Source organism: Malurus melanocephalus, unplaced genomic scaffold (assembly GCF_030028575.1).
Source record: "Malurus melanocephalus ecotype Western Australia unplaced genomic scaffold, MMel_1.1 scaffold_170, whole genome shotgun sequence".
Lineage (NCBI taxonomy): Eukaryota > Metazoa > Chordata > Aves > Passeriformes > Maluridae > Malurus > Malurus melanocephalus.
In genome coordinates, this window is record NW_026623402.1 from 1,167,829 (window position 1) to 1,194,743 (window position 26,915).

The 26,915-nt window shown below is 57.2% G+C and overlaps 1 protein-coding gene across 1 annotated transcript; it reads right to left on the bottom strand.

Annotated features, from left to right (window-relative positions):
- Positions 1-2,459: 2,459 nt before the first annotated feature.
- Positions 2,460-26,915, bottom strand: SRL (sarcalumenin). Its single transcript, XM_057372338.1, has 8 exons — positions 26,855-26,915; positions 18,136-19,194; positions 16,487-16,585; positions 15,495-15,590; positions 12,252-12,287; positions 7,585-7,701; positions 6,661-6,894; positions 2,460-6,088 (listed from the first exon to the last, which is right to left on the bottom strand). Exons 1-8 carry the CDS (start codon positions 26,913-26,915, stop codon positions 5,277-5,279), a joined length of 2,514 nt encoding a protein of 837 aa, XP_057228321.1. The 3' UTR covers positions 2,460-5,276.

Consider the following 26,915-nt stretch of genomic DNA (forward strand, 5'->3'; position numbering starts at 1 on the left):
CTCTGCTTTGCTTTGACGGACCCCTAGGCCGTGGCCCACCATCCACCACCCCCCATCCCCCCCATTTTCAGGAGTAACATTTGCTGGACACCTTATGGAGTGAAAATCCTCTTCCCAGGGCTCCAGGCTGTCCTGACTCCTCCGATGCTTGCCCTGAATGTGACCCAGGTGTACTAAAGCAAATGGTGGTCCCCTGGGGCAATATCCAGGCTTTTCCCATCTCCCTCAAGCAGACAATCCTTTGGGACATTCCTCTTGCCAAGGCAGACAGCTCCAGAAGCAGGCTCCCTCCCCGTCCTTCACCCTATCTCCTCCAGCAAGCACTGATGTGACATGCAAACCCAAGTTCTGGGTCCAAGCCCCTCTGCAGCCTGCAAATCCTCCTCCCATGGAGATTTATCATGTGGTACTTGGGGACATGGTTTAGTGGTGGCCTTGGCAGTTCGGGATTAACAGTTGAATTTGATGATCTTAGATGGCTTCTCCAAACCATGATTCCATTGGTATCCAGTGAGGGAAGTACTCCCAAAGCCCCTGCGCATTCTTCAGGACACAGCTTCACTTGCCTTCCTGGTTCAGTGCCCTGCACAYGCACATCATGGGCATTTTGGAGTTATTCACAGACACAAATTGCCAAAACTCATCCACCTCCAAGCAGGGAAGTGGTGATGGAGCCTGAGCCCAGCCCCTGTCCTGAGAGGGACACCACAGGGCTGGGGTCTGTGCAAGCCAGTGTGCTCTTRGGGCTGCACAAAGTTCTACAATCTCAAAAAGGAGGGACTTGCATGGAAGGGATATTTTGTTTGCTCCAGGAGCTGTAAATGGCAGCTTGAGCCTGTCAGGCATCTGCTGCCAGCCCCAGCTCTGCCATGAACTGGGTGGGCAGATTTTCGGGACCACCGGGGCAGGGAGTGAGTGGCTTCATAAACATATCATGGCCACTGGGGTCTTGCAATTGCAGCACAGGAAATTTTGGGAGCATGGTTTGGGGGGAGTTTGGCCTCAGCATTGGATGCGTGGGGCCAGCAAAAACAGACTGTTTGGGGATGGTGGCATAGGGGGATCTCCACTGTGCAGCAACCAGAGCACCAGGGCTCCCCCTGGCTCCCAGCAGACCTTTACGAAGGCTTTTGTTCTTTCTCAGTATTAGAAATGGGCTATTTTCATCCCTGCAATGCAGAGGTGCTGCCGAGGGGCTGAGGTAGTGGAGGACAACCAAAAGGGACTGCAAAGCCCTTGGCTGCTGTTTGAGGAGCTTCAGGAGACCTTCGGAAATCTTGGTGGGAGCACCCTGGGCGCTGGCAGGATCCGGCCGCCACCAGGCTCTCRGCAGCACCGGCAGCTCTTCCCCAGCAATGTCACTATGATAAATGTTTGTCTTTTCCGTCCAAGAGATACAGCGGAGCCGCTGCCAGCACTAYGTCTCAGTGGAATCGGGGTTCATACTGCCAGGAGCGTTACCGGCTCATGATTCACATCTTTACAGCAGCTTTGGAAGGAAAATGTGTTTCTCGCCAGGCAGACCTTCACGCACGTCGAGATGCCACAGTTTTTCCAGACTTTCCAAAGGAAGCCACAGCCAAGTGAGACATTCCTTCTCTTCTTCCAGCTTTCTTGGAACAATCTTCTTTGATTAGTGAGTGAGACAGATAGTTGGAAAGAAAGACAGGCAGACAGGCCAGGAATAGGGTTATAATGAGCAGTTTGCATGAGCCCCAGTTGCCAGTGGGAGGGTGCCTCCATCCGCCCCTTGCTGGGTGGTTGTTGAGAGCCCCTGCTGTTCACTGTGGTCCCCCACCCTGTCCTCCTCCATGGTCCCCAAATCCCAGCCCTCCTCCCTGGTAGTCTTGTCATTCTCCATAGTCCCCAACCCCTTGGTCATCCTCTGTGGTCCCCAACCCTCTTCCCTCTTCCATGGAGGAGGACAAACCCCCTTTTGTCCTCCATGGTCTTTGACCCCCTGCCCTCTGCTGGGATCCCAACACCCCTGTCCTCCTCCAAGGTCCTGGAGTCCCCACTCTCCTCCAAGCTCCTCAAATCCCTGCCTTGCTCCACGATCCCCAAGCCCCCTGCCCTCTGCTGTGATTGTCAAGCCTGGGTTCCCCTTCATGGTCCCTGAGCCCTGTCTTCTATCATGGTCCCCAAACAGCATCTGCTGAGGCAGGTGGGAGTAGGGATCTGTCCCACAAAACAAAGTAGTTGAAGTTCACTTTGCCTGTTGGGCCTATGGCACCGGGAGACAGATTGGAAAAGCAAACAAATGACTCAGGCACAGCCAGCAGGTCCCATGCAAGAGACGGAGACGAGGCTGAGATGCAGGGAAAGACATGGGAGTTCCTGCCTTGCTCCCTGCAGCTGCACCCCCTCAGCCACCCCAGTCCTAGCACTCTCTCCCACACCAGCAGGAGAAAACAAAACAAATGTCTCCAGGGAGTGTGTTTGGAAAATACCAGGTTTTATTAGACAGGCTGATGTTCAAGCTGACAGTTTTATCTCAATGCACATGATCACGGGCATCTACAGGGCCTGTGTCCCAGCTCCCTCCCTCCCACKAAGCTCTTGGGAAACATGTTCACCCCCCGAATGCTGGGGAGGTTGGGATTTCTCAGCAGAATGAAAATGTCTCCCTGTTCTCCATTTTTCCATTCCCAGATTCCCAGAGGTCTCCTGAGAAAACTCAGTGATGGCTGGGCTGGGAACTGCAGTCCTCTTGGGACTGACAGCCACTTCAATCCATGGGAGAGGAAGCATCTCAGTGGTGGCATCGCCCTGAGCCAGCACGGAGCCAGGTTAGTGTGTGTCACAGGGAGCAGGAAACAGACCACCAATGCCATGGCTTTGGAAAGCGAACCCAAATGAACCGTATCCGGGAGCARAAGGGGTTTGGTTGTCACAGGAGAGTCCCATCCGGGACATAGGCATCAGGGCTTTGCACTGAGCAAGTGCTACAGGGCAGAGGAAGGGAGGAGAGGAGGCAATGAAGGCTGAAAAATCAAGCAAGGTAAAAGGAAGCCAGAGAAAGGATGGGGAGAATGATGGGAGCGGCCTGAGAGCAGAGTAACAGTGCCTTCAAGGACAATACTTCCTGTAGGACAGGGGCCTTGCCCTGGGTACCCCACAGGCTTTAGGGGGACAGAGGAACAAAGAAAGAGAGGGTGCAATACAGTGCTTGCAAATAAAAATGTTTAAAGGCCTTTGTTTTCTGTGACAGTGACACACGGTGTGACAGCAGGAACAGTGACAGCATCAGCCTGTTTCTGTTGGTGCTTCTATTCCATTAGCTCTTGAAAAYGCATGCAGACCCATGCGATGGAAGAGAGTGAATGAGAAATGGAGAGGGAAACTGATGAGCAGCAGGATCATGGACAAGGAAGAAGGACTGGCAGCAGAGAAGCAGCAGCACTGGGGCAGGTTTGAGACCTCACAGTACTTAAAAGCACATCCCTTCTCTCCACACTGCTCTGATTGCTGCTCTCTCTGACACTGCTTACCTTCCCTTGCACCTCTGCTGCCTCGGCACTGTAGGCAAAATCCCTCTTCCTGAGCCATGTCCTGCACCATGCTTGGATGTAGATTTGGGTCTCAGCTTCATTAGTTCAAATGTAACATCCTACCTTGAATCAGAGGCCAGGACCATTCAAGTCCATGGGGCCGCATCCCCCTAAACTCACCTGGACTCAAGGGGACCTCTTCTTTGCAGCACCTGCGGGATGTGGAGCTCTCCCAGGCCTCCTGCCATAGCTCACATCCTGGTGCACACATGCAGACATGGACCACTGCCCTTCACACCCTCCTCATCAYAACACAGCCTCCCGTTCCCAACTCTCTCTTTCCCTCTTTCATTCCTTTAGCCTTTTTTTTGCCTCAGCCAGCACCTTCATGTACTCTTGCTTCTGTCAAATATAAGTCCCTTTTCTTCAGAGGTTTCTTGGAGAGCAGCACTTGTGGGTGTTCGGCAGGAGGAAGGACAACGGACTTTCAGCAGGTCCTTGGTGAAAAGTGCCAGTCTCCATCCAGGACAGCATCTATCTCCTGTTTGGCAGACAGTCATGCTCTCCATGAGGGCCAGGTTTCAAGGTCAGCTGTCCATGGGGAACCTCACCCTACTCGGGTGCTTCCAAAACAATACTCCTTCAGGACTGAGCACCGATGCTCAGAGATGAGCCAACAAATGGCTAAAAAGGGAGGAGTTTGGAAAGCAGGCCCCAGAAACCTGCCTGGACTGTCCTGGGGAGGACAGATCAGCAGGTGAGCATAAGGATGTGACCTTTTTAACTTCATAGCCAATGACCCCGCTTCCTGCCTCCCTCCACAGAACGYGAAAACACGGAGGGCTGGCTGAGAAAAGAGCAACATGGACTTGAACAAAGGCAAACTGCCAAACCCTCACCCTTAGAGCCCTGCTGGTCCACAGACAAGACTTGCCGGTGTGGGTTTTGAGGTTAGTGACACACGTAGGCGTGAAGTGCCTTCTTCTGTGCTGGTCCAGGGGAAGGAAACCCTGCTCACATGTCCTTGTGGGACCATCTGATTTGGAGTGCTGGCCCTCCTCCTCCAGCACCGCTCAGCCAGTGCTGGCTGCTTCTTTCCATCCTGTTTCTTCCTCTGACATAGACTTGCAAATCCCATCACAGCTGCCTGTCTGGAGTTACAAACGCCCCTGCAAACACTCCTTCTTAAGTCAAACACCCACATGAAGGCTGCAGAAGATCAACTGAGCTGTTAAGTAAAAGCAGAACTCACCAGGTGACCTAGAAGTCTTGGAAAGAAAAACAAGATCAATATTTGCTGAGATTTGTAGCAGGTTTGTGCCTGAAAACAACAGCTGGGACACTGCTTCTCTTTCCTCAACCAGTGCTCCCAGTGATGCCTGGGTTAGTGTGTCACTGCTCTCCCCTGTGCTCTCACGCCGTGCCCTTGTTTTTGCTCCCTCGTGGCTTCGGGGATGCAGAGGCTGAAATTCCTCTTCATGCACTCTTGGCACCAGTGGAAAAGCAGCTACAGTCCTGCCCGTGCATTGCTCATACTTGCAGCTTAAACATTGCCTTCTACTCGAAAGAACAAAGATAAAATGTCAAGAATTCACAGTTTTTATTCTCTTTCTTATGCCCACCCATCTTCCCCTGCCATCGATGTCAATGACTCAAAGTCCTCATCGTACGGTAGCCTTTGCCAGCACGGCACTCAAAGGGTTAACAAACCATGGCTTCTTGGACAGATAAGACATAAGCTCATTCACCAGTAGGAACATGTGGACGGTTGGGTTGTGCATCACCTTAGGGTTTCCTGTAGCGATTCTTTGGGGTTTCGCCACAGCCAGTGACGTCGCAGGAGAGGACATTGGGCTTCTTCCCCAAGCCGATGCTTCCCAAGAGATCGGGAAGCTCACGGGTGATGGCCTTCTCTATCTTGTCTAGGAAACACCCTCCCATGTAGGAACACTGCTGAGACAGCAGCTTAAAACTGGTGATGGGGTTGATGCCAAAGAAGTCCTTGTAAGCCTCGCGGTTAGGGAGGTCAAATTTGCTGACATTGGTCTTTGCCAGAATGGATTTAAAGATATAGAACCTGTCAGGATCTTCCACAATGTCCCTGAACACCAGTTCTCCATCGCTAAAGAAGGTCATTTTGTCTTTGTAGGTCTGWAGATAGCGATCGACCAGGAGGGCGTGGATGCGCACCCGGATGGCATGCTGACGGATGAAGGCAATCTTGTTTTCCATCCTGTTCTCAATCACCTGGTTGAGATCTTCCAGRAGCGATATCTCTTCTTTGAGGAACAGGTCTCTGTGGGTTTCCGGGTTGTAGTCGTGGGGCCAGAAGGAGCTAACGTACACCCGAGGTGGCTCCGTGACGTTGATGAGAGGAGCCAAGCTCCAGAACAAGGCGCCATAGACTCTCATCAGCTCCTGGGTAGCCAGGCTGTCAGCTTTGTTCAGGATGATTCGGATCTGAGACTCGCGGCCCTTCAGCTGGCGGAACAGCATCTCCAGCTCCAAGCCCACATCCAGCTTCGTGGGGTCAAAGACAACGAAGATGAGRTCAGCTCTGTCAATGAACCACTGGCACACATCGTTGAACGGGTAACCTTGAGGAGAGGARAGAGAGAAATCCAATGCAGGATGAGTCCCTTCAGCAAGGGATTGATAAACCAAGTTGGCTGTGCCTCAATCCCCATTTGGRTTGCATGGGATGTGAGGCACAGCGGACTTCCCTTGTAGCCCAGAACCTCTTTCTCACATGCCGAATACACTTTAGAGCTTTTYGGCATGGAAGGCCATCTCTGGGTGTTTGGACCTGTGACTGCCTGTCTGTCTCACCCTCATCTCCAGACCTTCCTCCTCCCTGCTGCTAGCCATAGGCTCCTGTTGTTGCTGTGGGCAGATATCGAATCACAGGATCAGAGAATCATTATGGTTCAAAGAGTCCTCTAAGATCACTGAGTCCAACCATTACCCCAGCACTGCCGTGGCCACCAGTAAACCATGTCCCCACATCCTCACATCTGTTTAATCCCCCAAGGGGTGGTGACTCCACCACTGTCCTGGGTGGCCTGTGTTGTGTCTCAGGACTCTTTGTTGTACTTCAGCCACCTTTGTCACCTCAGATCATCACAGCACATTTTCTGGGATCCCTTAGATGAACCCAGTGAACCCCTACCTCTTTCTTGCTGCTTCCGGTTTTCAATGATGCCTGGCGTGTCCACGAAGGTGACTCGCTCCAGCAGTTTGTGGGGCACTTCAATCCCTATCAGCTTCTCCAAGAAGTTCTGCCCAAACTTCTCCAGGGGYGAGAAGGAGCGGGCGCTGTCAGCAGCCATCACAATGCCCTCGATGGTCTTCAGCTTGGGGCCGTGCATGATGACAGTGAACTCAGAGGTGGTGGGTTCAGCTCCTGCGCAGCAACGAGAGGAGCAGCAGAGGCGTGAAATCCATGCCAGGCTATGGACACAACAGGGCTGGCCTGAGACTGGGAGCATTGGGAGCATCGCGCRCTTCTAAAGAGATGAAGGGGCAAGGCAAGCAGCATGAAATTCCTGCCCAAACTTATTGGGAAATTGCCAGTGGCGCTGTTTTCTGTGGGGACTGGTTGCTCTAGAAGTGGCCTGACTGCCCAAGGTGTCCTGGAGAACCACCTCATTATCACAGCGCTAAGCTGGACATCTGCCCTCATCTGCCCTCAGTGAGATGACATCCATGGGACCAGGGAGGAGGGAAGGTGAATGGCTTTTCTCCTGGGAGGGTGAATTAGCTGRATGCACATGAAGAGGGATGGGGAGAAGGGAAAGGTGAGTTGACCCCGTGACATGAGTGCTGCTCTCAGGGTTGAGATTGGGAGCTGTGAGAGCTGCGTTGCCGGATGAGGATGTTGAGGAAGAGATGCCCTCCTCCACCCCTGGAAGGGGGGATAGGCTGTGATGGGGAACCTCTCCCTCCAGATGGCACCACAGCCAGGTGGCACGAAGCAGATGCCAACATCCCTTCTGTAACAAGGGATCAAAGATACACAGCCAGGGATTGCTGACTGCAGGGAGGTGGAAATGCAGGTGCTGACACCCCCTTGGCAAAGCAGTGAGTGTGGTACCTGTGTACAGCTGATACGGAGTGTTGTCCAGCCCCAGGAGGTAGTTTATCATGGAGGATTTGCCGACACTCCACGGTCCCAGGAATAGCACCATAGGCTTGGAAGTGATCTCCCCATCTGCGGAGAGGGGAAATAACAAGAGGAAGTGAAGGAACAATAGCCGTCGCCGCCATGCGATTAACTCCCGGCTGTAATGAGCATCCCATCTGAGCGGCGCGGTGATGCTGCCGGGGAAACAGCCGCCCCTCGGGGGCCACCAGCCATTCGCCAGCCAAGGCAGCGCCCGCCGGCCGCGGGAGCGGGACGGCCCCGTGCTCTGCGGCACAGCCCACCTCGCTGCCTGACCTGCTCCGAGCGTTACCCCTTCATAGACTGCGGAGGACTGGAAGGTCTTTTCAGCCTTGTCTCGGTTTGGTTGTGGTTTAAGCCGGGTGAATTTGGGGCTGGCTGCGGAGTGGGGGTGTTGTTTGAAGGCAGCCGCCGCAAAGCACGGGTCGTGCCAAGGAGGAGGCCATGCCACAGCCGGGCCGATGCCTCGTGCAGAGGGAGCTGCCGTGGATTCGGGAGCTGCCGTGGATTCGGGAGCTGCCGTGGATTCGGGAGCAGCGCTGCGGCGCGGGGCTTGGTAAGCGCGGTGCGAGCCTCGTGCCAGCTTCCATGAGCGCCTTTCCACCATGCCTCCCTGACAGAGCAGGAGGTCACTGCCTGGGTGTGAGCCTCCAGCTGCGTGTGGGGAGGACAAACAGTCCCTTTTTGGGCTTGGGGAAAGGCAAGAGGAGGGTGGACTGTTGTCTGCATCTCACATTCTTCAAGTCACAGTTTCCTCCATGAGGATGGTGACTTGTCCCTGTGCCATGCCATCAGTCCTGGAGCACAGAGATCYCTGGACAGGAGCAATCCCTGCTCAAACAGGACTCATGCAATCAGCCTCTGTCCACACTGCTCGAACCCCAGCCCCCAGGACACCAGGTAGGCAGCTGCTGGAGCCAGAGGAGCCCAGGACCCGTGCCATCCCTCATTCTGTTCCCAGGACACAGGAGCCTGCGAGTCAGCTCAAGTCCAAAACAGGAGCATGGAGTCCAAAACAGGAGAATGAAAGTAAAACTGAGTGAGTTCCCGCTGGTGGAAACCAACTGTGCTCAAGGTGGAAGAGGGTGCATCCCATTGTTGCCAGCAGGAGTTCAGCCTGGGGATGGATGACACCAGAGGAGCTGGTTGCTGCTGTCTCAGCTGGAGTTGAGCCTTCTCCCATGGCCCAAGGCAAGGAGATGCCCTGGCCAAGCTGTGCTGCCCTCAGCACCTTCATCCTTGTGCCTAAGGCAGAGCTGTTTTACCCTGAGGTAGCTGAGAGTCCCTGGTGCTCCATGGCTGCCACCCACGCAGGAGCCAGCAGCTTTCCAGCAAGCCAGGGATCCATCTCCAAGATGGGGGAAGCCACAAAGTGCCCTGGTGCTAAGCTCCTGCCCCAAGGGTGTCGGAGGGCCACTGCATGGCAGCTCCACACTGAACCCATCTGGCCATGCCCTGGGTAGGGGCATGGAGGGAGCATTCCAATCTCCTCCTGCTGCATCTGCGCATCACAGGGTCACCATGACACCTCTGGGRAAGGGAATGGGCTGGGGACATCTCTCCATGGGGCACTACTGCATCCATACAGCTCAGCCCTCCTTCACAAAGCAGGGCATGGATGGCTCTTCCCGCACCCCACTCCCTGCCTGGCAGTTGCGGGAATCCAGCCTTGTCTTCTCACATAGGACCAAACAAGTGTTGAAACCTTGGACTCTCATTATTAATCATTCCTCTGCCGCACTGTCGCCGCTGCTCTGCTCTCTTGCCAGCTTTAATTAGGTTAGGATGGTTGTTATTATTACCATTATCCCTGTGATCTTGTGCCAGAGGTTTGGGGTGGGTCCCTGTGTGCTCTTTCATAACACATCCCTGGCCAGGTGTGGCTGTGTGAATGCAGGCACCTGTGAGCTCCAGCTCTGCTGCACATCCCCTCCTCTCCCCTGTGGAGCCAAGGTGGGCAGCAAGGTGGGCAGCCCCCCTGCCTGGTCACCCACAGCCCCTCCAGCCCCTCTCTGCCCCCATGGATGGTGTGGGCAGTGCCAGGCACTTGCAGCTCTGCAGAAAGTGCAGCAGCTCCAAGGATGTGAAGCCATGTATGGATTCTGCTGCTGCTGCCCAGAGGGACAGAGGGAGCATCTCCCACCCGAGAGGGTGCTGGCCTGGCATCTGTCCCTGCTATGTCCCTGTGCCATGTCTGTGAGCAGCAATTTGGGTCACCTTGATGGTCAGGACAGCAGAAAAGAGCCGGGACTCGCCGGCGGCCGGGCGGGGATGGCCGCAGCTTYCTCACAGCGGCTCTCTCCAGCCACCCTGTGGCTGCTCGTTCCCAGCTCAAGCTCAGACGAGCCTCACGCTCATCCCTCGCAGAGCCTGGGTCTGCTTGGGCTGCTCAGCTCTGGGCATAGGAGCAGTTTGAATGTCCAAATAATTTTCTTTCCTAGAGCATTGGSTTTCAAGGGAGGTTTTTCCATGTGGCAATGCCATGCTGCCCTTTGTTGGAAGTACTGCTGCTCTGGGGTGGAGAAGAGATGGTTCTGGGAAGAACTTAGAGCCCCTTCCAGTGACTAAAGCAGATCCAGGAGAGCTGGAGAGGAACTTTGGATGAGGGTCTGGAGTGATATGACACAGGGGAATGGCCTCACTCTGAGAGAGGGCGGGTTAGAGGGGATTTAGGGAGAGATTCTTCCTTTTGAGGGTGGTGAGGTCCTGGCACAGGTTGCCCAGAGAAGATGTGGTTGCCCCTGGATCTCCCCTCTCATCTCTCTGCCAAAGGCCAGGCTGGACGGGGTTTGGAGCAGCCTGGAATAGTGGAAGGTGTCCCTGCCCATGGCAGGGGATGGAGCTGGATGGGCATTAAGGTCCTTTTRCAACCCAAATCATTCCATGATTCTATGATTAATTCTGGGCAGGGCCTTGTCCCCCCTTGTCCTCAAGCCCAGCAGGTGTGCCTGGGGTGGCCTCTCCCCCAAGTGCAAGTCTGTCCCCAGGGTGCTGGGCTAAGCAGAGGACCTGGCACAACCTCCTTCCTCTCCTGCTTCCAGCTGAGCCACAGGCACCAAGGTCTCCTCCATCCTCAAGCCACCCAGGAAGGCTGGAACACCTGGGGACACTCCCACCATCACCCACGCTGCCGTCCTACCCCTGTGCCCGTGGCACACACCAGCAGCCCTTGAAGGGCTGGCTGCCTCGCTCCCAAAGCTTCCAAATCCATGAGTGTCCTCAGGACACGTGTGCCCACAGATGGAGGCATGAGCCCACATGGTTGCAGATGGCCTGTGCCTCCCCCATGTGCCCCCCGCGTGCCTGCACCCAGCCCGGCAGCACGTGTGCGAGCGCCTGAACCCRAGATGAGATAAGACAGCTATCGGAATATGCTATAAATACCCACAGCCCTCCCCACTGCTGGCACGCCGGCACGGCAGGGAGCCAGGGCTCTCCAGGCACCGGCAGGGCTCTGCCATGGCTGTGTCCAAAGGAGCCTGGTTTGGCAGGGTCKGGCAGCGTGGCCGTGGGGCAGGACAGGAGAGACATGGAAAATGGGATTTCACTGCAGGAACATTGTTCCCGTGGCTGAGCACCAGGCCCAGGGAAGGGCTGGGTGTTGGCTGGCATTTCTTGGACTGTCTCCTATCTCCTGATCCTCTGGGGGGACTTGGCAGCACACCCTGAGCAGGATAGGCAGGGAGAGGAGCCAGCTTGGGCTTCTGAGGGGGCTGAGGCTGCTGGGCAGGGGCCAGCCCGTGTTACTGGGACAGCTGCTGTGGGATCAAGGGTGGACATTCASGAAAGTTTCTGCATGTAGGAGAGTGAAGAGTGGGAAGAGGTCCCCTCTGTAGGATGGGCTATCAGCTGGGCTCCCCCAGTTCATGCTGTGGGTGAGAAATCAACCTACACATCCAGCACCTACAATCATGGAATAGTTTAGGTTGGAAAAGCCCCCTAAGATCACCAATTCTACATGCTCCCCCAGCACTGCCAGGGACACCACTAACCCATATCCACATGGCTTTAAAATCCCCCTGCTGTTGGGGATCCCAACACTTGCATGGGCAGCTGTCCCAGGACCTGACAAACTTTCTCTGAAGAAATTTTTCCAATATCCAATCCAAACTTTCTCAGGTAAAACTTGAGGCCTTTYTTCTTGTCCTGTCACTTGTTCCCTGGGGGCAGAGCTTGACTCCCACCTGGCTCCACCTTTCTGTCAGGGAGCTGAGAGTGAGAAGGTCCCCCCTGAGCCTCTTTTTCTCCAGACTGAGTCCTCCTAGCTCCCTCAGCCACTCAAGACTACCAGAAATGCCTTTAAACCCTGGCCAGAGAATATGCTACCTCTCAGTCTTAAACCATGAGGGAAAGGTGTCAGAGCCTTGGCGAGGTGGGRGTTGCAGGAAGGATGGGCTGTCGGGACGCACGAGGTCAGACCGGGACAAGTGCGGGCTCTGGAAGGGCTGGGGACAGTGTCCCAGTGAGGATGGTGGGTACCGGGGCTGCTCCGTGCCTGGGAAGCGCGGCTGTGCTGGGACAGTGCCCGGGAAAGCCAGAGGGCAGCTCAGAGCGCAKGCAGCGCCGGCAGCATGCAGGGAGCAGGCAGCGATACCAACCTGTGGCCGAGGAGCCCAGGGTGCGTCCGGGGTAAGCTGTTAGCGAGGGACACGGGGAGAGAGAAAAGGAACCGTGAGTCCAAGGAGGGATGCCACAGCCTGGGTGTGGCCCAGGACAAGGAGGGAACTGACAGCCACATTCCCCGCAGGAGACAAGGAGTTACAGCCTGGGAGTGACCTGCACCTCCCAGGACACTCACTGAACCCCTGTCTGCCGTGCAAGGTGGGGATGTGGCTCAGGGGCCCTGCACCCCAACCTCTGCTCTGTGGGGTTGTTGCCTTTCCTGGCATCGCCCACTGAGCACACAGAGCCCAACAAGCCAGGGTTAGACAGCCACCAACCCAGCAAGTGTCCTGACAACGGCCGTGGTGGGGTCACCTGTGGCTGGTGATGGCATCTGGGAGGTCATTTCCTACACAGGGACACTTGCTAATTAGCATGTGTCAGTAATTAGGGTCACCAGCATGCACCACAACCTGGCATGACCTCACAGCAAGCTTCCCATGGCTGGATTGGGAGAATCCCTCACCCTCAGCTAGGGATAGTCCCTCCAAGCAGAGCTGGACCCAGCCAGAGCGTGTCTGCATCCACGTGGGATGGCAGAGCGGAGAGGCAGAAGGGTGGCAGGCAGGGAGAAGGAAATGGCATCTGCCAGGCTTAAGCAGAGGGTGCGTGGGATCTTTCTGAGATGCACCCTGACAAGTCAGAATTGATGGTGACAGCCACAGCTCCCACAGGACAGGTGACACTCGACTCCACGGGAGTTTTCACATGTTGTGGGGAGCAGAGGGACTCCTTGGATTACACTGCAGTGAAGAGAGCCGACGGGAAGGGAGACAAAATGGAAGGCTGCCACGTAATGGAGGGGCCAGAGTGCTTGCCATGGCACCCCTCTATATTGGCTTACACCTCCAAAGGTCACACATATTCCATGACAGGCCTGCCCCAAAGCTCTCCCAGCTGTCCTGCTCCTCCCAGCCAGCTGAGCCGGCAGCTCTGTGCCCTCCAGCCTCCCCCCACTGTGGAGAGGGGGCACAGCGGGGAGCTGGGGGCACCTCCCAGCCTGCAGGGACACCACTGGTGCGATGAACCCACTTGGGACAGGGGCACTGTGCAGGGGAAGTGCTGAGAAGGCTCCCTGAGCTCCATTGTGTCCTCACCTGCCCTCCAAGGTCAAGAGGGTTCCTTGGGCCAACCCTGTAACTAATGTGCAGGTTTCTCTGATTACACTGCTAATGAGGGACTGGGAAAAGCTGGATCTGTGGGTATGAAAGGCACATTGCTGAGCTGTAGATTTCCAGATGGGGCTGTGTGTGCCAGGGTATGGCTGAGCTGTCASAGATCCTTCAAGGACTTTGGTATCCATTGAAATATTTTGGAGGGGCGCATAGCCAGGGTGTCATACAGCTGAGACAAGGACTGAGGGCAATGCAGCATCACTGTGCCCTTCCCTGGGGGCCAGGAGGGGACTGTAGGGCACTAGCTCCAGGGTCACAGCACCATTAGGGTGCTCTGTAGGACATGGCAGGGTGTGCTGGGACCTGACCAGGGGACCATTAGCCTGAGGGGAAGTTATTCTTCACAGTGAGGTAGAACAGACCATGGAGTGTTGAGCTGAGGCTGGGAGGAACACCAAGACCTGCTGTCCRAAGTGAGTCCTGCTCAGGAGCTGGGTTTGAGATGGGTGGGAAAAACATGAGGGTTAATGGTTGTTTCCTCAGGAGCTAAGAGGGGGTAGACCAGCAGGAGTCTGGGAAACACTTAAACACTTGTTTCACCCCTAAAAGAAAGCAGGGAGGTGGCTGCTTGGGCATGGGATGGATTAAGCATAGGGTGGGATGRCCTGAGGGCTGGGAACTGAAGCTGTAGGGTGCGTCCTCTGGCTGTGAACAGCAAAGAGGGGGTTAGAGCCCACCAGCTGCCCCTGAAACACCAAACATCCTCCTAAAATGTGTCCTAAGTTGAGGTGACAGCAATCATCATCAACACAGACCAGAGCAGCTCGGAGAGGAGGTCGGGGTATTGCCTGGGGACAGACCAGCAGCCATGGGGTGACAGTCAGGATGTTGTTGTGATCCTTAGTTACCCTCCCCAAGGTAACTTCCCTGTGTTCCCTACTGGCTCTGCACTGGAGATGGCCTGTCTGGGTAGGGAGATGTCCAAGTCTGCTTATSGAATGTCCGACCCAGGCTTAGGAGTTGCAGTGGGGGTGCCTGGAAAGCAGAAGTTCTGCTCTACAGGGATGTGTCCCAGTGGGTTGCCCAGCTGAGTGTGGGGCCTGTGGGAAAAGAAAGATCAGTGGGGAGGGTGTATTCTGGTCCTGCCTCACCAGGAGGGAGGGCATGGCTCCAGGAGGTGTGAGCCTGGACACCTGGGGAGGCAGGCACAGTGCAAGACAAGGAAGACAATTCAGGACTTTGGCAAGAGGCTGATGTGGGCATGAAGCCCTGGGACACTGGCAGCAGGGACTCCAGCATCCCCTGGATACTCAGGAGACATCTGGCCCTGGCTTCTGTGCTTGAATAGGTGCAGAGAATCACCGCAGTGAATAGGGAAGTCGGGCTTGGGTTTGAGCCATCTGTGTTTGGAAAATGAGGCTACTTGTGTTTCCTGGGACACAAGAACTTTCTGTAGCTTGTGAGCATCTTGGGACAGGACTGCACTTTGCTCTTCTGGAAGGACACGTGTGGCCTGTCTCAGCCACGCCATGCTAGGGGCACAGGGACCTGCTCACCCCATCCAGTGTGCCTGAGATCACCAAGGGCTGGAAACTCCTAGTCTCAGGGCGAGTGAAGGCTGTGGAGYTTGAGGAATACCCTACACCACATGGCTGTGTCCTGTATCCAGCAGGAAGGATGCCAGCACCAGCCACCCCCAGGAAGCTCATCCCTAGTCCGGAGAGGTCCTGAGCTTCCTTGCCAAGCCTATTTCATTGGGCCATGATCTCTGCTTGGCAGGGGTACAGGGCATTGATGTTGAGCAGGTGGGGGACCCGAGGCAGGCAGGGCTCAATGCTCAGCCCACACAGATGGCCCTGACAGCAGATGGGCTGAGGCAGAGGCAGGAATTCCTGCTGCTGGGTTCACTAGGGTATGGCCTCTAAGCCCAGTGTGTTCATAGGTTCCTTGGGAAGCTGCAAAGGAAGACACACTATCCAAGTCTTTCCACAATCTGCTCCCTGTGCTGTTATCTGCATCCCAAGGACCTGGTGGTGCCGGAGACCCCAGTGCCCATRGCATTACCTGTGATCTCATGCTGCCTCAGCTCGTTGTATCTGTAGGAGTGTTCCAGGGGCTTGATGGAGGAGTGGTAGATCTTCCTCAGCCGCTGCAGTACTCCTGGGGGGCAAAGCATGGGGGCAGGTGAGAGGCAAACCCCACCACTCTGGGTGAGCCCCTCCTGGGGGCATTCCCTGCAGGAGGAACACTCCCTGCWGGTGCTGAGAGTGGCCCAGCTGTGGATCAAGGCCCTTGGCTTGCAGCTGAAATCTTGGCCAAACTAATCACAGTCACACATTTTGCACAGAGGGGTTGTGGCTGCCCCATCCCTGGAAGTATCCAGGGCCAGGTTGGACAAGGCTTGGAGTAACTTGGTCTAATGGAAAGTGTCCTGCTCATGGTGGAGGAGTGGGATGCGACGGGCTTTACCATCTCTTCCAACCCTAGCTGGAATGATGCCTCTCCCCTGGTAATGTTTCCCACTGGTCACTGTCCCTATCTGCTCCCAGCAGCTGATGGAAGGAGCATCCTTCCTAACTGCTGTTTAGCACTCGAAACTCACGATCCTAGAAAGCCCTCCACCATGGTGCCAGGGCCCCTTGGCATGGCCTTTGAACTGCTTGATAGTAAAAGGAGGAGGTTTTTCCACAGTGTCTCTTACCACTGCCTTTCCAGCCCAAACTTCCCATGGGGCCAGCAGAAGCGAGCCTTAGAGCAGCAAAACCCAATATATAACTAGAATAAAAATCCCAACTCTTTGTTACAAGTTGCTCCAGGTTTATTTGAGCAGGGATGTGCCTGATTCACCATCTGCATCTTCCAGCCTCTACCCTCCTAATTCTTGTATGCCCTCGGAGATGTCTTTAGAATACCTAAAATATGTTAACCCAAGAGGAGCCAAAGGGCTGTTATTKAACATCTGGCATTCCCAGACCAACAAGAGGCAAGGTTAAAATCCAGACATAAGGGAAGGAAAATCCTGTCCATACAGGGCAGAGCATGCATGGCCCTCTCACCTGAGACATCATCGGCAGGTTTTTCCTCGTTCAGCTTGAGGGTGTTCTCCAAGTGGGACCGGTCACGCTTGATTGGCTCGCTGGCATCTTCAACCTCTTCTGGAGGAGAAAGCAAGGAGACCTGTTACTGCTGGAGGGGGGAGCCCACACAGGAGCTCACACAAGCGACTGCCAGGGAGAGGGCATGGGGGTCACGCACCCCGAGCCTGCAGAGACGCCATGCCCCTTGGCACACCATGTGCTTTCCCTTTTGCACAGGGCCCCCCCGGAGGCTGCCTGGGCTGTGGCTGCTGGGGGAAGCGTCATGGGCAACTGCTTGGCTCCGAGGAGGGGCAGGCTGCTCGCGGGAATGCGAAGGATGTGCCTTGAAGGGGCTCCCAGKGTTAGGATGTAGCTCGAGCGCACGCAGCAGCTGCTGCCCAACGGGGCCCCAGTGCTTCCCCCGGCAGCTGCAGCTCCAGGGGGCTCGGCCTCGAGTGCAGGCTTTGTGCTGCCACCTCTGTCTGCCCACTCCCCTCAAGAACTACACGGTGAGCTGGAGATAGGGGTGCCAAGGCTGGGGCTGGCTCTGGCTCTGGCTCTGGGTGAACAGGCCAGCCTGACCCACCCTGGCTGCCCTACCTTTGCCAGCGCGGTTGTTCCCTCCCAGTTCTGCCACCTCTGCCTCCATATCCCTCTGGAGCCCTCTGCACTGTGCTGGTCCCTCATGGCTCTGCACCAGGTATTGGGAGCATGAGGCAGCTGCCTCCACTGGGGRAGGGCACCCCGGTGTTCCCAAAACAGGGAGACAGAGGTGTCCTTGCTATGGAGGTGCTGGCACACCAGGAGCCTCCAAGAGCTTTTTGATAAGGGGAGCTGGGTTGAACTTTAGCAGGAGTTTGGAGACAGATCTGKGGACACCGGGGTCAAGCAGGGCACCACTAAGCCCTGAGACTGTGTTGAGCATCTACTGAGTGTTGGGCTGAGGAAGACCTTTTGACTTGCCAAGTGAAGCCACAGAGACCAAACTGGGTTTTCCCTTTGGGAAAAATGGGAGGCTTTGTGAGCTGGGACGTTACAGATGAAAACAACAAAAACACTAATCTGGGTCTGAAGGTCGCTGCCCAACCTGTGGGCCAAAGTCTACAAATATTTCTAGGAAATCGTGGTGGGGGGTGTCCCTTTCCCTTAGTTAGCCTTTCACTGATTGAGCAGGGCTGGTGCATCAGCAGCTCTTTGGCCTGGATTAGCTCTTCAYACCTTCCCTACGAGCCAAGAACTGGTGGAGAGGAGCCCCACCATCCTGGGAGCATCCTGCCCCTGTGTGAGCCACGGGCCTGGAGGACTCTGTGGGCAGTGGATAAAGAGTCTTTAAGAGATCTGCAAGTGCTGAAAGGGGCCTGGAGGTTAAAAGTTTTATCCACATCCCTGAGGAGCAATCATGGACTTGGAGTGGAGTAAGGGGAACGTCAGCCGATTTTGGCACTGCCGTGCTGAGCGCCTGCATGATGGGCATCCTGCTGCAGAGCGTAGTTAGGGGCGGTGGGGAAGCACAAGCGTTARGAGAGGGCCATGCACTAGGCAAGGTTTAACGTGCCAAGCTCAGCTCCGCCGCGTTGATGGGAGGTCACTCTCGCCGCTACAGCACACCCACAAGAAAAGACTCCAACCTATCTGCCTGTGCCGGGGCTCGGTGCTGGCTGGGGAGGTGCTGGGGACCTCTGTTTCTGCCAATGGGGGCTTGTCTGCAGGGGGGTCTGCTGCTGCTGGGGGGTCTTCCACCCCCGTTGGTGGGTCTTCAGCTGCTGGTGGATCTTCTTTTGCTGGTGGGTCTTCCACCGCTGGTGGATCTTCTTTTGCTGRTGGGTCTTCCACTGCTGGTGGATCTTGCACTGCTGTCAGTGGGTCTTCTGCTGCTGGAGGATCTTCTGCTGCTGGTGGGTCTTCTGCTGCATCCCCACAGGGTGGCTGATGGCAGCTGGCAGGGCCATTCCTGGTTTCTTCTGTGCCAGCAGCTGCTGGTTTGCTGTGGCTCTTTTTGTTAAAAGTGCTGGCTGCTTCCTTGTCCTCCTCCTCAGCTTCATTCTCTGGCCCATCACCATCTTCCTCAGACTCTCCCTCCTCCTCAGACTCTCCCTCCTCCTCCTCCTCCTCCTCCTGCTCCTCCTGCTCCTCCTCCTCCTCAGACTCTTCCTTGCCTCCATCTTCCTCAGACTCCCCATGTTCACCTTCCTCAGACTCTCCCTGCTCATCTTCCTCTGAGCTCTGCTCATCCCTTTCCTCCTCTCCCTCAGGAGCAGATGCTCTTGACTCCTCTGTTTGCTCTTCCCCAAGCTGCCCTTCCTCCACAGAGCYTCCTTTCTCCACGCCAGCCTCCTCATCCTTCTGGGCATGGATGTCACCTTGTGTGCCAGGCCCATGGTTCCCTCCATGATGAGCTGCCGTGGAATCCTCCCCTGAGCTCTGTTCTTCCTGGCCCTGCTCCTCGCTGGTCTCCTCTGTCCGGCTGTCCCCTGGCCCCAGGCCCCCGCTCAGGCCGCCCACTGGCTCTTCCTCCCCCTCTCCACGTCCCTCCTCGGTGGTGCCGGGCACAGAGGTGTTGGCGGTGCCACCATCTTGCTCCTCCTCAGAGCTGCCATCAGCTGCCTTCTCCTCCAGCCGGGGCTCCGTGGCTGGCAGGGGGCTCTCGGCAGCAGCGTCAGCATGGCCCGTGCCGGGGGCGCGCGGCTCTAAACGATGAGAACAGCTCGGTCAGTCCCACCCGCGCTGGCACGCGGCCACCGAGGCACCCGCCAGGGCCCTGAGGGACGAGTCATGGCTGGTACCAAGAGGGTTACACTTCCCTAAGCCTTCTCCAGCTCCATTTTCTGTCCCTGTCGCAAGAAGTTGGGTGCAAAGATGTGTTTGTGGGGGGCAAAGCGGAGCTGGCAGGGGCTCTACGGCTCCACCGGCTGAGGCTGCCTGGCACTGGGGTTGCTGTCCACCCCAAAGCGCTGCAGGAAGGCGGCAAAGCTGCCCTAAAAATGGAGAAAGGAGTAAAAATAGCAATTTTTGAAGGTCTGTGGGCACTTGGCAGGTTAAAAGGGTCTTTCCCCAGCCCTGATTGGAGAGACCATCACACCAGCCATTGTGGGTGGTGGGTAAGAAGAAGGAGGTGGAAGGGGCTTTCTGGCAGGAAGGGCTGCCCAGCGTGGGATCCTGCCTTCCACAGGCAGGGCCTAACCCTGGCCACGGGGCTTGGGAGCTATTTATTGTGAGTGTCCCTTCATTGGGAAAGCATGTGCCATGCCGTGCGGCTGCTGGGGACACAATGAGCGTGTTCTGTGGCCCAGGAGAATCCATCCGTATTTTCCATAGGCTCCAACTGCAATTTAACATCAGTCAGCGGGTGCCAAAAATAAAAGATCATGGCTATACTGTCTCCGTTACAAACAGTTGCTGCTAGTCTAAATAATCCCCCCAAACGTCTCGTGCCAGGGGAGCGTTTCAGAGGAAAATAATTCCTTTGTACTCCAGCTGGCAAGCAGATGCCAAGCAGGAAAAAAGGCCACCTCCACCCAGGCTGCAGGAGGAGAGCGGGCAGCCCTGGGCATGGGCAGCTCCACTCCGGCTCCGTGTGGGAGCCACAGGGCTGTGTCCAGCTGGACCTTGGCAAAGCTGGAGCTCGCTGGGCTTGGCACAGGAGGAGCAGGGCTGGGGTCAGCGCGGTGCCAGCCCCAAACCTCTCAACCCAGTTTGCCGTGTCGGGGTATGCCGGGAGGGTGGTTATGTCTCCACAGTGCCAGAGCTGGTGGGGCTGTGAGCCGGTATCAGGCTGCAATGGGAGGCTCATGGCATGCCAGCAGCGGGCAGTGGGAAGGAGAGGCTGACCCCAGTCTGCCCTCGTTGTCAGTGGCTCTCAGTTCCCTGGCACAGCAGAGCTGCAGCCGCTGTCCCAGCCCCGAGCCCTGCCTGAACCGGATRCACAGGTCACCCTTGCTCTGGCCTCACTGACCTCCCTGTCCTCTGCTGGCACATGGCTCACAGGTGCCTCCAGGCTCCCAGTTCAGCTCCCAGATGGAGGGAAGCAGTTGTGGGCAATTCCCACCCTCCTCCCTCCCGCTCCTGCCCTTCAGGTCACCTTCCTGCGGGACCTCTGGGTCCCTGCAGGAGCTGCTTGAAGGGGAATTTCTACATTTGACCTATAAAGCCCTAAGTAGCTGGGGGCCAACCTGCCCCTCCCTGCCCTGGTGGCCTGGGAACCAGCCTGGGTCACTGGAGGGTCCCCTCAGCTGACATTCTCAGTTTGGCCCCAAAATAGTGACCTGGAAGGCTGGGAGAGGAGCAAGGGTCAAAGCAAAGGAGGAGGACAGGATCAGGCAGAGGAGACCCTGAGAGTCCTAAGGGCTTTGTCTGGGCTCTGTGTGTCCCCTCTGACCCAGATGGGCTTCCAGCCACCATGGCCAGGCACAACGGCAATGCCAGTACCCACCATGAGCCATCTCTCGTGGAAAAAGGGAAATATCCCCCAGGCGCTGSCATGGGGATATCCCTGCTGGTGTGCCGGTGACAGGCTTTATTTCCTGTGACCTTCAAGGTCTTCCACAAAGTTCCTATCCCCTCTCCACCTCCTTCTCCCTGTTTCCCTACATGGTCTCCCGATCCATGGTGAATTGTGCTGACCCGCACATGGCCGGCCGATGAGCGCAAAATGGGCCGAAGGTTACGGGCTTAACACCCTGGGAGGCTAAAAATACGGCASAGCAACTGTACCGGGGATCGGGAGGAGCAGCCCCGCTGATCCCCCGCCCCCTCGGCCGCTGGCCCCAGCCCCTCGCCCCGCTGCCAGCCAAGGGTGACGTCCGTACCTGGGGCCCCCTGTGGGCTCCGGGAGGGGACAGCCACGGTGTAAAGTGACACCGGGGCTCCCCGTGTTCACACCTTGCATTGTGCCAAGCAGATGGGTGGCATCGGAGGGGAGACCTCGCCCTTTTCCCCTCGGGGACTTGACCTCCCTGCGGGTCCCTGGCTTGCAGTGCCCCTGCCACTCTGTCTTATGCCGGGACACCCTTTCCCAGGTGGTGACAGCGAGGGTGGAGAGCCCACGGCGCGGTTCTGGGTGCCACAGGATGGCGTGGGTGCTTTGCACCCAGGAGCTCCTTCCTGTGCGGGAAGGAGGGGCATGGCTGAACATCACGGTGTCCCCTCCATCTCTGCACCGGYACGAACCGAACGGCAACGACCTGAGGGCAAAACGGATCCTCCAGGAGGATGGGGAGAAGGGACAGATGGGCACAGGTGGCCCTGGAGGGACACTCTCCCCCTYCAGCAGAAATCGGAGCCCTGAGCGTGGGGCCGGCCATGGCAGGGCTGCGGGGATGACTTTTCACACGCCCCCTTCCCCTGCCCGGATCCCAATCCCTGCTTCCCTGGGGTATTATSCACTGGCTCCTGCAAGTCCTGTGCCCCTCCTGTCCTCCCAAGGGGGTCTTGGCGGGACCTCGTATCCCAAACAGCCAGCCCTGCCTTTATTCTGGCAAAGCCCTTTAAAACTTAATGGAAAATGAGTGGACACAAAGAAGCTGTTAGGGAATTCCCAGGACTTTCCAGCTGGACCTGCTGCAAACCCCTCCTTTCCTGGGAAACCCCATTTCATGGTGATGTCCCTGCYGTCCAGACTCTGTGGGGTCCCCATGGCCTGCACTCAGAGCCATCCTCCTCGTGCTCCTCCAGCTCGTGGCCCTGCCTGAGCTCTGAGGACTCAGAGCAGGTGGGAGCCCATCTCCATCTCCATCTCCATCTCTAGCTCCATCTCCATCTCCATCTCCATCTCCATCTCCATCTCCATCTCCATCTCCATCTCCATCTCCAGCTCCAGCTCCAGCTCCAGCTCCAGCTCCAGCTCCAGCTCCAGCTCCAGCTCCAGCCTGGAGTCAACCAGGCCAACACCTTCAGAGGCAAGTGTCCCGCCCTCAAGCAGCCCAGAGGACACAAGCACAAGGATGAGGCTGAGGGTGGGGGTGTCTCTCCCTTGTGCACCCCAAAACYCAGGATGCCCAGGCACATGATCACATCCCAGAGACTTCATAATCCCAAAACTTGAACATAAAGCAAATACAGTCCTGGTTCTTAATGTGGAGGGAGGTCTAGGAAACAGCTTTATCAAAYTAACTTGACCTCATTTGTACAAAAGATTTTAGGTTTAGTTTAGAAAAGTTATGTAGTGATTTGATTCCTATAAGATATTGGATAGAACATCTATTTTTAATAATAAAAATATGATATTTTTATTATTAAATGGTAAAGAAACCTCACCAGGTTCTACCAAAGGAATTTTAAAAGGATTGGAGCTCTCTAAATAGAGATGAGAACAGGGAATAACTGCCGCAGTTTTTTTTTTGGTGTTTATTCCACTGTCTCCCCACCCTAAAGGTCTGTCAGGAACCCTGAACCCCTGGCTTGCAGAAGACACGAAGATGAGAAAGGTGGGAGATGAAGCACCTGCTGCTTCCTGGCTGAGGAGATCTGAGTCCATCAGTGAGCASACAGCCAGGAAACATCAGGTACTTTGGCACAGGCAGATGTCACACTGCACATCGAGGAACATCCACCCGCAGTGTCCCTTGCAGCTTGGGGGAGTGCTGGGGGACCCAAGGGACAGGCTGAGGCATGGCTGGGGCTGGGAAAGTCCCTTCTCCCAGAGGAAGGACATCCAAGAGGTCCCGCTGTTCCCATCCCCTGGCCTCCAGCCATGGGACGCTTCACCAGCTCACCCCAGGGACGTCCCTGAGGGACATCCTCTGTCCACTCAGGATGAGACTCCCTGGCTCCCCTTCCTCCTTGGGTCATCCCAAGTATTCCTGGTCACCCAGTCACCTCTTGTACTTGCTAGCCTGGATTCTAGTGCCCGATGTCCCACAAGATCCTCAAATSCAAGGGAATGTCAGGGCAGACGCTGCCTGGCCCTGCCAAGCAGGGGTGCCCAGCCCTGGGGTCTGACCTGGCAGCACTGGGGACCCCAGGCAGGGACAGAGTCACACAGCTCCAAGCCCTTTTCCATGCCGTCCCCAGGGCTGGGTGACCCCAAGGGTYGTGCCATGTGCCCAGCTGGCATTGGGGCCATTCTGCCACTGCCAACACCCCGTCCTGGCTCACAGTGCCCGGCCAGAGCCTCCCCTGCCCCTCCTGCAGCCCCTACRGGCACAGGAGCTCACGGCTCCCTCCAGCTGTCACTTACAAGGGAAATGTCCCTGTGGGCTGGAAATAGCTCYGTGGAGTCCTGCACAGCCCCGGGGCTGCTGCTATTCCTGAGTGCCCAGGGAAYGGGCAATTCCAGCTGGAATTTGGTCACCCTGACCCATTGGCCAGGCTGGGATTTCACCGGCTTGGCGAGTGGGTCATGGTGGGAAGGTGGCAAGAGTGCTGTCCCTGGGCATGACACAGCCCTGCCAGCCTGGTGCCATCCCACAGACCTGCTGGTGCCCCTGTGCCAYCAGGACCATGCACAAGCGAGGTGTCCTGGCCTTCCTGTCCAGCTGGATGTCTCCTACCCAGCGGGACAAGGATGGCTGATGGAGAGGGTGTCACAGCACAGCCACTCTGCCCTGTCAGTGGGACACAGGGGTCCCCTCTCTGGTCACTGTGGGGGGCATTGGCCTGGGATGGTCGGGGGGTCGTCCCCATGGGTGCTGTGCCTGGAGCCCTGAGCCTACATTAGGTGTCACGGTCCCACTGCCAAGGTATTCTGACCTGGGAGGTGGAGCCCACCCTAAAGTGACACATTCCAAGGTGACACAATATGGGAGATGAGTAACACCCCAAGATGCCATGAAACATGGTGATGGAGCTCACCCTGAGGTGACACCTTCCASGATGAGGCAGGATGAGGACTCCCAGAAGGTCCGTGCTGTCACCAGGAAGGGTCGGTGCCAGCCCTGCAGTGCCTTGCAGGAGGACACCATTGCACCAGGGCTTTCCCCAAGCCCTCTCTCAGCTCAGAGGCAGTAATGGCATGGCCTGGAATTTCCTTCCCACGCAAATCTATAATAGCTGCAGGGCCAAGGGCTCCCCAGGGCGAAGCTGCTGAGCACAGTGCTGGGCACTGCCCTGCCAGCATCTCCATGGCCCATTCCTGGTAGCCACAGGGGCCACCCAAGCCTGGAGGGGCTGGCTGGGCTCTGCACGAGATGTGAGGTGGGAAAAGGAGACCTTCCCCTGGGCAGGAGCAGATGGAGCAGCGGCTGAGTGCCCTCACCATGAGCCACTGCCCAGCCCCACGATGGGTGCTGGTCCCTGCCAGCAGCACYGTGGAGTTTTACCAGCCCTGGCCATGTGTGCCATGAGCTGCTTTGGCTGCAGCTGTAAGAGCGCAGGCACAGGGCAATTCCCACCCCTGACCTCTGGGAATAGTGGCAGAGTCCTGGCGGTCCCAGGTGCCACCAAACCCCAAGGACCACACCTTGCCATGATGTTTCAATGAAGCCCCTGCTTCTCCACTGGACTCCTACCCCCTTCTCTCTCCAAGGGCACCTGCAGCTCCACAGCCCCGCATGATCCCCAGAGCCCCACAGACACCAGCAGGGGTTGAGTGGGAAGCCATGTCCCAAAAATGGAAAAAAACACACCCTCCAAGCCTTTTTCTGCACCCCAAAAGAGCTGAGGCTGAGAGCTCAGCTTGGCGCCAAAGGAAAAGTAAAACTCATCCTGCAAATCCCRCTGGTCCCTGAGGAGCAAAAGCACGGGCAGGAGACGTGCCTCTGCTTAGGGCTTTTTTGGAAACCTACAGTACTGAAATACACGACCCTCAATAAACAGGTGGGAATTTAGGAGACACTTCAGGGCTGGTCCTGGGGCTGCAGGACCCCCATGTACCTCCTGGCCCCAGAGCCTCCTCTGAGATGGGGGATCCCAGTCCTGTGCCATGCCAGCCTCAGCAAAAGCAGCACCTGGGCTCTTGGTCACCCACCACGGTGACAATCCTCTGATGTCCCACAAGGCCACCAGCCCCACTTGGAGYGGCACCAGCCACAGCCGTGCCCACAGAACACCTTTCCAACCTCCATCCACACACATGGAGATCACCCCACCTGTGTCGGGGTGTGGCKCCGGCCCCCAAACCCATTCATTGCCGAGAATGACCCGAGATGTCCTTAAAAGGCCAAAACTCGGCGGGGCCGGGGGTGCCGGTGCTGGCAGGCGGCAGCTGCGGGTGCTGCGGGGCCGCGGCGGCGCGGGCTGGGGGGGCAGCCGGGCCTCAGTGTCCCCTTACACGGCTGTTTCCATTCTTAGCCGCCCCCCTCCCGGCTGCGCGGCCGCCGGAGCCCGGCCAGCCAGAGAACCGGCCCGAATTAACTCAAGGGCAAGCAAGGGTACCAGCGATACACCCGGCCGCGCCGCCCCGGGGACACCCGGCTGGGCAGCGGGGCGCTCGGTGGGGATGGGACAGCCCGGGCAAGGGGATCTGGGGTGCTCAGAGATCCCCAGCGCCCTGGCAGCCCCCCCCTCTCCTCCCCCCAAGATCTCACAGTCCAAAATCAGCGCACCACGGCAGCCACAGGTGACAATGACCCCGGGCATGTCAGCGGCAGCGCGGCCCCTGTGCCCATCCTGACTCTGTAAAAAGGATCCCAGTCTGCGCCCCCCACCATCCCCACCTATCCACAGCCCCCCAACACGTTTCCCTGCACATTTGGGGGTGACTCTGCAGCCCTGGAAAAGCTGCTGGGGAGACCGGACCACTGCACCCCTGCCATCCTGTCCTGCTCCAGGGCTTAGCTCTCTGTCCAGCACTCTGAGTCCCACAGGCACCCACAGTTCTACCTGCAGGGCTCCCACAGACACCCCCAGCCCAAAGGCACCCCAACCCCTTGAGCACCCACAGACCCACAGGAACCTGCAGCCCTACAGGCACCCAGAGTCTCAAAGGTGCTCATAGCCCCACAGGCACCTACTGCCCCACGGACATTCACCGCCCAATGGGCACCTGCAGCTCTGTGGGGGTCCCCACAACTCCATAAACACCTGCAGCCTGTGGTGACACACAGCCCTGTAGGGATCCCACAGCCCCCTGGGGTCCCCACTGCTCTGTAGGAGCCCACAGCCCTACAGAGACCTGCAGCCCTGTGGGGACCCCCATAGCCCTGCAGGCACCCACAGCCCTGCAGGGACCCCCAGCCCCATGGGGATCTGACAGCCCCGTGGGGTTCCCACAGCCCCAATGGCACCCACTGCCCCATGGGACCCCATAAGCCTGGGCACCCACAGCCCCCGAGGCACCCACAACCCCGCAGAGTCCCCACAGCCCCAAGGACACCCCCAGCCCCGTGGGGACCCCAGAGCCCCGCCAGCAGCCACAGCCCCCCGGGCACCCAGAGCCCCCTGGGGTGTCCCCAGCCCGGCGTGGGGCCGTACCTGCGGTGCTGAGGAGCAGCAGCGAGGCCACGCAGCAGCAGAGCAGGTTGAGGCCCTTCAT